General features: G+C 43.8%; 1 protein-coding gene across 1 annotated transcript in view; it reads right to left on the reverse strand.

Moving 5' to 3' along the window:
- The window catches only part of LOC129367640 (nuclear factor of activated T-cells, cytoplasmic 1-like), a 68,306-nt gene extending 57,215 nt beyond the window's left edge, over positions 1 to 11,091 (reverse strand). The window contains exons 1-3 of the mRNA XM_055042223.1: positions 10,634 to 11,091; positions 6,307 to 7,399; positions 3,931 to 4,090 (exon numbers count right to left, since the gene is read on the reverse strand). Coding sequence (XP_054898198.1) covers positions 3,931 to 4,090; positions 6,307 to 7,399; positions 10,634 to 10,757 — 1,377 coding nt within the window. The 5' untranslated portion in view covers positions 10,758 to 11,091. The remainder of the gene's footprint in view (positions 1 to 3,930; positions 4,091 to 6,306; positions 7,400 to 10,633) is intronic.
- Between the last annotated feature and the right edge of the window lie 248 nt (positions 11,092 to 11,339).

Raw genomic sequence — 11,339 nt, forward strand, 5'->3', positions numbered from 1 at the left:
AGGATGAGAAGTTCACTGGGAGCGACATCCCCTGGTCCTCAGGAGGGAGGGAGTTGGGAGGAAGGGAAAGAGGCACGGGTGTGTGGAGGGGAGAGGTGGCATCTGAAGGGCCTTGGGAGCCTGACTCCTGCACATCCCCACCTCCCGTGCTCAGGCAACCTCAGGGCTACTTGGGTCCTAATCAGCAGGATACAGAACATCTCTAGGGGGCAGCCAAGGCAAGTTCCAGCTGCCTTGTGACTCCCTCTGCCCCTTGTCTCTCTCTTTCTCTCCCTACATCTTCCAGCCTTAAGCAGCAAAAACACACACGCATACACATACACTTCCTTGATCTGCCTCCTACACCCATGCCCCTGTGTCATTATTGACTCATTCTCCTTGACTGCGCCTCACCCATCCACTCATTACCACGGGGCATTTGGGACCGCTGGATGCCCTTCCTTCAATGTTAAGACCATAGTTCCTCTCGACACCTCAACATGGACAAAGAAAGGGTTAAAATAAACTATTGAAGTTAGATTTAAGAGAGATTTTGTATCTTGAACTGTGCAAAAAGAAAAAAAAAACCCTGAAGGCACCAAAAAATGTTCTTCGAGATATCATAAATTTAGCACGAACACATGATTGGCTCATCTTTATAGATATATCTTTCTGCTCACTGCCTTGCTTGGAGTGGTTTCCAAAGTTACAAAACCCTCAAGATACCCCAGCTGACTGCACAAGACATAAATCACAGGCATAATAAATCCCCACTTTCCAAGAAGTCTGAAATATATGTGAAAAGGTGCAAGAGTGAAGAGGCGTTGTGATGTTTGTATTACAGCTTTTACCTGGAGTCATCCCAAATTCACCTTTGAAATTTGAGCCTTTTAAAACATAGATTGAATTGATGAATTTTAATAGGGCAACATATCCTTTTTCTTTTTTTACAGCCGTTTTAAATTGGGTTTTTTTGCATCTTGTCTTTTTATAACCACAAGCTGGAGTTTATTTTGAATACACCCTTCTGGAGGAGCTAGAGATTCACTGCTCAGGTGGCAAAATCTGTTCACAGGGCAAATTTCAGTTGTACGCTCCTCAAATTTAGCATTTGTGGCAGATATTGCCTAAAAGAAAATCACTGTGGCAGCTATAGGAAGTTTCATCTAAGGTTTGAAAACCAATGAAGGGTTTTCAATGACACATCAAATTCTGTTGGTCAAAATCTAACATTGCACATCATCTTGAACATAACATATTTAGTTAATGGGAAGATGAATGGAGCTACACACAGACAAGGAAGGATCTCATACCCCATTAGAAACTGAGGTTGAGTTTCACCCTAAACACAGTTGGGTACATAATGGAATGGCTTAGGTCAAGGCATACCCATGTGTGTTAATGGTAGACTTAAAGTCCGTACCGAAAATCAGAATATGCCGGCTAAACGAGCTGCTGCTGCAATCACAGCCAAATATTTTTTACAAAGCATTGACTAGGCCTGTCACAATAATCAATAAATCAATTAATCGCATGATCCAAGTAAGTTAAAACAAGCTCAATAATTTCAATTTGCCTGACTTATCGTTTTTCTCTTCCTACCAAAAACTGGCTGATGAAAGTTTTCAGTTTGGTGTTTTGGTCTCAACCAGCCTCCCCCCCTGTTTTTGAAGGACCATTTTGTTTGTAGACTTTATAATGTATTTCATCTGTTGTTTTGTTTATTTTGGATATTTAAAATGTCTTCCAGTACCACTGTTAAATGTTCATTAGAATTGAAAATTAATTGATCTTTGCAGATTATGCCATTACCTCTACTTAAAAATTGTCTCTAAACAACATTATTATTTATCTTGACAACTTCTGGGACAATTTATCACTCAGAAAAATAATTATGGTAAAAGACCTAGAGTTGACTCAGGGAGACTGAATCCGAATATAAAACCACTTTTCAGATTTAGACAAATCGCCTAACCTTCTGATGGTTTGTCACATGAAGTCCCAATAAAATAATTCAAAGTTTGTGAGATGTGAATTTGCAGTTTGTATGCAATTCTTACGGTTAACTTATGGCGTTTTTTTTTACCCCCACTTGGGTTGGTGAAGAGTGAGCCAGACAACAGAGTAAGTTAAATCAAAGTTGGTCACACCTGCTGCAGCTGTGCATAGCAAGCCTACTGTGCTCCTCCGCCTCTCTCTGTGGCATAGGGAGGGCGCTGGGCTAAAATGTTGATTTATGCATGTTGATGTACAAAGGTTTTTAATGAAGGGGAATAATGACCTGTATTTACAGAGAAAACCTGCGGGTTGACAGGCCTGTTTATAACGCCGCACTGGCCAACAGCTGTCAAGTGCATTTGACACCGTGTAGACCAGGATGTGCTGACAACATCTGTTTACAAAACAGCTCCAGGACAGTGCTAAGTGTTTAACACCAACGGACTGGACTAAATACATGTTTTTTCAGAGTTTTATGTTCAAGAAATAGAGCGTGCATCAAGCTACGTTTTGCAAATAATACAATTAGTCTTTTTTTTTCTCCTTTTAATTAATGGCTTGAATGTCAAATTTACCGTCGGCTTTTGGGACGTGCACGCAGCACTAAATTCCCACCTTGTGTAAACTGAGATGCGAGCCCAGCATGATGACAGCGCAACATAGAAAGGAGTTCTGTGCTGCGCTGTTGGCGAGACTGACGTGTGCTCTTTAAGAGTTTGCCAAGTACAATAGTAAGAGGCGATGGTTCTCCTCTATACTAATTGAGTCAGCATGCACTGCAACTGGTCAAAGTGACCTTTTACTGGATTACAGTGCATTGACTCTGCGCTTCAGGGAGCATTAATAACACAGCAAGCAGAAATGTAGAAAAATGTAAAGCCTACAGTGTGTACACATTGTGTTAAGTTACTAGAAAGGCCTCTGTTGGATAAGCTGTGATAAATGGGAAATGGATGGTACACGTCACGCTAGAATAGAATAGAATAAATATTCTATAGTTCAGAATTTGTATGTTTCTTTTAAGTAATGTTTAGTTTTCTGTCCGATACCAATCCTTGGCGTGCCAAATTGGACTTTGGCCCATACCAATTTTTTGTCTGGTATGTTGCTAAATATAGCAACAATGTTCACTGGTGCTGTATCGTTGCTATATTTATCAAGTTGGTAACATTGGGGTGACTACTGTGAATGTGCAGATGTGAACTGACAGGTGGATCTGTCAGTATATAAATTCATAAATTTGTACTTGCTGAATTGTACAAGACACCATTGGATATCTGGGATTTTCCACAGACATCCATGTTCCCCCAGATTTTTGTGAACACACTGACAACAGGTCATATCACAAGCATGCATAAAACAAGACCTGTACAGCTGCACAGAAGTTATTTAAAAAGCAAAAACATTGTGGTTTATGGAATTGATATTGATTTTTACACTGCCTTTTCATTTTCACTGAAAATGAAATTACGCTTCATTTTCTACAAGTAGACAACAGTTGTTTAAATGACCATTGTTTAGAAATAACTACCCAATGTGACTGTGAAAATGGTTTAAAGCCTCATAAAGTAATAGAACATATTTAAGAATGTCATTGTCTTCACACAGTAAAAGTCCAATTTAGTCGGGGCCAATTATTCTTAAAGTCTGGGGCGCACCCCTTAGGAGTGGCACAGTGTCAAGATAATCAGCAGTAATCATTCAGCTCTGCAGAAGTCTAGTAATGAGCCATTTATGTGTATTGAAGATGGGATCAATCTAAAAGTTACAGGATGGTAGCTTCCAAGAAAGAACTCAACCTTGGCTTTATAATAAATCAAGACAACAAAAAAGACTTTGCTTGCAGAACTTTGACACAAATTCCCTTACAAACTAACCTTTATCGATAATGAATAACACAATGGTAACATTTCTAACACACTCGCATCTTCACCGCACTTCAGTTAGAAGTACCTGAACCACAGGGTGTCCCCCAGACAGCGCTTTCACGGCTCCCCGGCTTCCCTCCGTCTCATAATGGGCCCTGTGGTGGGACTTTGGCTGCACCTCGATCTGCAGGTTGTACGGGCCGGAGCAGGACGGCAGCTGCCAGTCAAGAGCCGGCAGTGAGGGGCTGCAAAGGACAGGACAAGTTGATTGCTCTTAGCTGAAAGTAACATAAGATTAAAATCACTGCTTTTATTTAATTGAATTTGCAGACATGAGCTTCTAGGCGCTCCACTGTTCTCTCCATGTCAGAAAAATCTGGATCTAATAATTCCAAGCTTGCTTTAAATTAGCCACAAATTGGGCCACTTTGGAGTAATCCAACTGGCTTGATCTTCCTCCATTTCATCATGGTCCTAAATCTAACCAACAGCACTATTACACTGACATGCATAATTCTCAAGGCCAGGTTAATAATTAGTTGTGTCTTTTATGTACAAAAGCAAATGAAAAGCAAATGTGGCCCAGTTTGAGAGCTGTGTGTTTTACATTATGGCATGACAGGTGGAAACAGCCGCGACGAGTTAAGAAAGTGACAGCGGGATGAAAGACATTTCTGAGGCACGCAAACAAAACCTGGTACAGACCGGGGTTTGAGCTGCTTTGTCGCAGGACTGGATAACACTGAGATTTGACGACACAAGCCCCGTCGGTTCTGAAGTGAGCGGTTCAAGACGCACGGCCCGTCTTGCCATGATATCTCTTTCTCCGAGCTGCGGCTGGCATCCCTCAACGTCATTGTTCTCCAGACAGAGAGTCAGAGATTCCCATGTGAACGACGCAGCGATATCTAAACCAAAACAAACATGTGCAAGACAATATTTCTCGGCCGGCCGGATGCCTGCTGAACGCAAACCCTCAAACCCTTGACCCGAGGGGCGGTTCGACTGAAACCAATCTCTGGCATCTCTGTGGAACTTGCGGGCTGTTTGTTGACCCAAAACAAACTGATTTCCCCCCACAAGGCTTTATCTGCCCAGACGGTGCATGACATCACGTTAGCTGCGGGGGAGAAAAGATGGTCGAATGGCGCGACAGGCCAGTGCAGCGAGCCAGCTGATTAACTCCCAGACTGCTTCCCCTTCAATCGAGCCTGTCACCGTTACTTCCTGTTCCTCACTATCTTAATCAAACACTTGATTTCCGACAGGAAAGTGTGCTATTGGCTTGGAAAGACATGCCACCAAGTGGGGCGGCGGGGGGGCTCACCTTGCGTGTTTGTTTGAACGTGTGTCCACACATCATATTTGTGTATGAGTTGTTATAGCAACAGCTGCATACACAAGCTGAGCAACTCCTCTGTGCGAAATATGATTTATGAAATAGCTCTGATCTTCAAAGGGAGCTTGTTTGGAAGTGAGGAGCGTGTATCTTTGATTCTTTGCCTTTTGATACGGCCTTTGAAGATTAAAAAGTGAAACAATCTTGTCCTCTCAGGAAAATAAGCAAAACTCAATATAGATGCAAAAAGACAATACATGAGTCAGATTGAGGTGATGGATTGTGCACTCAGTAAAACAGTGAGCTAAAGGCTCAAAGGTAAAGATCAGAGGCCCGTTTAAGGTAATAGAAGTGTGTGTGTCTCCGCTTCTAACGACAGTTTTGGGGAAAGTTGTATTTGGATGATTAATATAAGTTTTCCACTGGTGCCACTTTATTTAGAAAGGAGGATACAGCTTAATGTCTGTCATATATTATTTGTTTTACGGTAACCTTTGCAAATGTAACTCCCTGGTGGAACCCAGCTGCCTGTGACAAACTTTACAAAGAGATGCTTCCACCGTGAGCTGTGGGGTGGTGTGTAGATGAAGTTCTAGTCTGTGTGGGACTACAAATAATGCAATAAATATTGCGTGGACTAAGAGGGAGCAACAAATTTCCAAAGTGATATCAGAGATTGTAGTTGGCATTTACGATAGGGAGAATGAGACCTGATCAACCTGAAAAAACTTTCTTTTTTACTTAAAACCAAAATTCTTAAGCACAAATAAAACATTCAAACAAATCCAGGGCTTACATTGATAATTTATAACTGATCATTTATAAGCCCTGGATACTGTCATTATGTGACTGTGACAACAGTCACATAATGACATAATGTAACATTTCTTTGACAAGAAATGTTACAGTATTTTAATGCCATGAGATCTTGTCCTAGTAGATCTTGTTACACTCCTAATCCGAACAAATTCATGCCATTTTGTTACATCTTCTTCAAAGCTCTCGTTAAATAAAAGTAAGCAGAAGACCGAGCCAACCCATGGTCCAACACACGACTGGGCAGGTACAAAAAATATTAACAGATTTGTGAAACCTCAACACGCAATAGCAGGAGTGGCTTACCTGAGGTAAGGCTTGGGTTTAGACCAGGAGTATGGATGCTGGGGTACATCCAGAAACCCTCCACAGTAATTCTCCTTCTTGAGGCTAAGGCGGGAAGGGTACTCCTCATGTCGAAGCTCCCCTTCTGGACCCAGGTCCTCACCACCGGGTTCCACCTTCAGACTCATGGATGGTGAGAGGTCCAGCATGGTCTTCCGTGTCTTGATTGGAATTCCTTCCCCCATGTCAGCCATTCCATCTGTGGTGAGAGCATTAATAGCTGCTACAATGGCAAGGTTGGTGTACTGGTTGGTGTTGGTAAGCCAGTTCTCGTCTGTGACGCTGACCCTTGGGGAACCATGTGAAGAAGGGGTTGGTGATTGATTGGGTGAGAGCGATGTCTGCTGGTAAGAGGAGCCGCTGAAACTGTATTTTCTCTTGCCCATGCCACCGCTGTTGCCTACGCCAACTCCACTGCAAGAGGGCGAATTCGGCCGGGACCCACGTGGCTGCGCTGGCCATCCCTCCTCTGCCATTGCACCGATTTGAGGGGAGTTGGAGGGCGAATGGTGAGGAGAGGCTGCGGGACCAATGGCATGTGGACAAGACAGAAGTGAGGAAGACCCTCTGGGCGAAACGCTGGGTGACTGCCAGGGAGAGTTCTGCGGGGAATTGTCGTAGTTGTAAAAGCCGGATTCGTAGGACGAGGCCTCTGAGTTACAGCTGCGAGAGGATATGCTGCTCGCGGGGCTTAGACAGCTTGGATCGCGGTACCCATCTACGTTGGGCAGTGTCAGTGTGACAATGGAGTTGACGCCTCGTTTGATGATGTGATCTTCTCTGCCGCTGGCTTCTACTTCATCCTCCGGATATTGGCTATAGGCGGTGATCTCTATACGAGGACTTTCCAGAGCCGGAGCGCCGTTGGGTCTCAAGGCTTGAGGCAGGTAGTAACTTGACGCGGCATGATTGTCATTTTGGACATTGTAGCCAGTCTGGTGGCAAGAGGAGACCGGGATGACAGGACTGGACTGCAAGGTGTGGTACTGCGTAGACAGGCATGGGTTGCCCATTCCAATTGGAAGACTGACGTTTGGTGTGTAGTTGTATGCATCTGAGAAACAAAAATCAGAATTATTATTGACAACTAATTCAATAAAAATGTTCTTTTAAAACGTTAATTCAAGATGGTGTATCAATTATGTATTTCCCAACTTAGATAGAGCAACAAGGCATATCTTTGAAAACATGTGTAGAAGCTTTACTGCACATGAAGCATAGTCACATTTTGCACAGCTTCTCTGTTTGATCAATGCATCCATTGCTCTATTCGGCACACCCTGCTGTCATATGTACTCTACAAGAATTCCTCCTGCAGCTCTGATTGATGCTCCGTTTGATTGATTGCATCACTCACCGAGTGAATTAGGCCCTCCCCTGTGGACAGCTGACAGCACTCTCACATCGCTCCAACCTTGTAATTAAGTCAAAGAGAGTTGGCTGTAGCGCTGTACACACAGATGCACAGTGGTACATGCACAGCACATGCGAAACCGAGCATGTACTGTGCATAGAGAACATTGCAAGTGCAAGTCAACTACAAAGTCAGAGGAAGCACTTATATCCTAACGTTTGTTCCTGCACGGTAACACACCCGTCGAGGTTGGCCGCTTTGTCAAAACTCACACGTCGTTTTTTTTTTTTGTATCCAACAGCTTTAGTGATGCTGAAGGTGGTGAGACATAACATCACTGAGTCTGAAACCTGTTAAAGTGCACTCTCCTTAATGTGCTGTGTTATATTTGTCAACCACAACACCATTGTGCATCACATGAAATGACAAAGCCGTCACATGCCACATAACATGTGGCCAGGGGTTTTAAAATTAGTTCACGGACCTGCTTTTAGAAATATGCGACTCCAATAAAACAGTGATAGAAACAATGGACATTAAAATCAAATGCCTAAACTTTGAGAAACAGTACACCCAAAAGTTTTCACACAATTTAATGTCAATCCCCCAACAGCTATAAATTAGGATAGGCATTACTGCTTCTCACTACGCACCTCTTTCTGATTCATTCTGGACAGCTTGACTGTCCTCAAACAAATAGCTGAAGTCAAACTCTTGCTCTTCTTGCTGCGAACTCATCTCTGCTTCTGTCATCATCCACTCTTTCAGCATGAAAGCTGGTGTGACCCAGCTCAGTCCTCTCTGATGCCCTTTTCTCTCTTTTCTGGTCTGAACAGATGATGATCTCCCGCCCGCTCCACCTGTCGTGATACTCCTCCTTGAGTCAGGCCTGACTGACTTTAGCTTGAGCTGCGGCAGATTGTTTTTTCATTCTGCTACTCCTCTAAACGTGTGTTTGATCTGTGCACTGCGCTGCAAGCGCACTTGACTTCTTCTGACACCCACTCAAAACACATTGAGGCTTTCACTTTTACACACGGCATGATGTTGAAACTCGGGTTTTCCGGGTTCACACGCGTCATAGCTGCTGACAAAAGAAAACTTTCAAAAAGCTCAGAATTTATTTTTTTTTGGGGGGGGGGTGATGCAGGGAGAGGATTATAAGAACGCTCAAAGCCACACTTGAAGACAAAACAGTGCCTCCATGTTTGCTTGCGGCGTGATTTCAAAGTACTCTGACTATCACAGATTATAGCGTGTTCTCTCCGTGCACAGCAATTTTTCTCAATTACACTATCATGATCAAAACATTCTCTCACCACAACTAAACCAGTATGACTAAAGAACAGTGGAGCTTAGCCACAGGGATTGTGGTGGAAGCTGCACTCAGACCGACAGGACCTCGGAACGAGAGATACGTGTTCCCTCACAGAAGTCATCTGCAGCCTCTGAAACCGAGAACTTTGGGGCCACTTTTTGTTTGCGCATGGCTGGCAAAGAGCTTTGGCCAAACATCGGACGGGTCTATGTGTGTGTGTGTGTATACATCTGGGTTTATCTGTGATAGCTTAGCGGCTCATGGCGCATAGCTGAATCTCCATGTGGTTACGCATAGCTCCTTGTCAAGTCGGCTACCCGACATCCCACAACGCGCAGATCACAGCTCTTCGTCTTAGTTGCAAACACAGACACACGCACATGCCTGTTACCAATTATGAGGCTTAGTGCTCAGGGACTGAAATGAATAATAGGCCTGCACCCGTCTGTACGAAACCTCAAAGACTTAATGAAATTCCCAACATCCACAAAAAGCCAGTACCATCAGCACTGAAAATTGAGTCTAAACAGACCATAAAGAGCTTCAGATAAAAAAACTAAAGAAATCAAAGTTTTCTGCCTTGACTGTGAAACAGGATCTGATTTGCACGCCTTCCAGCAGAAAACGGGCACCACAGAATAGCACCCATGCTCAAATGTTGGTGCATTTTATTTAACTACAGCTCACAACTAAAAAGTAACATGAGATGGAAATTATATCACACTAACTGACAATGTACATATGAGGCATATATACATTGTTTGTTTTATGCATTAGTGTGAATTTTTATGAAAAAAAAAAGATTACTGAACTTATGATGAAATTGTCTACCAGCTGTGGAGGGAATGGTGTACTGATGTGAAGTAATGCAAAAATAATGTTTTACAAAAATAAAATAAAAAATACATTTAGTGAAAAGCTATTTTTTAGTCTTCATTTTGCCAGTTTGAAAGTGTTTCTATAGTGTAGAAAGCTGAAAATATAAAATTTCACGGAGAGAAAAGTGAATAACAAACATTTTTCACATTTAGGGAGTTTCGCTTTACAACTCATGCACCCAGAAACTATAACCCGATTTAGACCTTTTTCTGACCCCACACCCTGACTGCAGGGATGCAAAGCAGCCGCTTAGTTTGCTCATATCTTGGGCCGGCTACGCCTCTCCCTCTCTCAAACTTTTATACCCTAACCCTAAAAAAAAGGCAAACCACTGCCTCAGCTTCTGCACAGAAGCCTAAAAAGAACCAGAATCTCCAGTGACTCCTGGGATGAAGCTCTCTGGGTGTTCCCTCCTCATCCCCAGATCTCTAACATGACACTTTTGCAGCAGTCAGGGTTTATGAATCCGTCCCATCATCCTTAAGAAGAGGTGCACCTGCAAGCACGGCTGGTAATGATGTGCATGTAACGCATTTGAATAAGTTTGTGTTATTTTTTTGGGATGAGTTCAGCCATAACAAAGTGTTGTGGAACTGACAAAATGAGAATTTAATGGTAAAATATATATATATATACATACATTTTTTTCCCCCCTCATTAAGAGAGTATTCTATATCAGTGCATTTCATATTAAAATCAAACATTAGGGGGGCTATGAAGCCGTATGTAAATGTTACCTTCCTCTGCAGACTTCATGTCGGCGGCGGCGGTAGATTTGAGACGCTGGAATCCCCGCTCCTGACCGGCTGCTGCTCCGAAGTTGAACTTGGCTTCGCCGCTCAGGCTGGAGGTGTCCTGCATTCAACAAGCGACGCCGCAACTTTCCGTCCGGCTGCGCTCGGCGTGCACCGACCGTCTTCGCCTACGGCAACTGTTCACGAGCGGCGACACTGCTTCGCTTCACGCGCCGAGAGGCATAACTCGCTTCGGAATCTTTCGGACAGACGAGCGAACTTTTCTTCGGAGCTCGAGCGAGGGGAGAAACAAAACAAAATAATAATAATAAAAAAAACGTATCGGAAAGGGGAAGGAAGAGCAGCAGCTTTCCGGACCGAGTTGAGGTGAGTTGTTTTGGTTTGATGTTTGGATCGTTTCTGAGCGGCGGAGGTTCTCTGAGAAGTCTCCACAGTTGGATGACGCTGCTCGTTTGTCAGAGGAGCCGGCTCCGGTGCTTTTAAAGCTGGAAAACACCCTCCGTCCGCGCGCCGCCCATTCCGCGGGATGACGCGGCCGGCTTCTGCAACCTCCTGGAGCGCCTGATGATGTCTTCCACCCAGGGAACCCTCCGGGGGAGGTGGAGGGAAGGAATGGTGTTTGTGCGCGTGCGCGCGCGGGCGTTTGGGATGGATACACGGGACGCCTTCCATATTAACAAATGATCAG

Source organism: Poeciliopsis prolifica, unplaced genomic scaffold (genome assembly GCF_027474105.1).
Source record: "Poeciliopsis prolifica strain line A6 unplaced genomic scaffold, Auburn_PproV2 SCAFFOLD017, whole genome shotgun sequence".
NCBI classification, from domain to species: domain Eukaryota; kingdom Metazoa; phylum Chordata; class Actinopteri; order Cyprinodontiformes; family Poeciliidae; genus Poeciliopsis; species Poeciliopsis prolifica.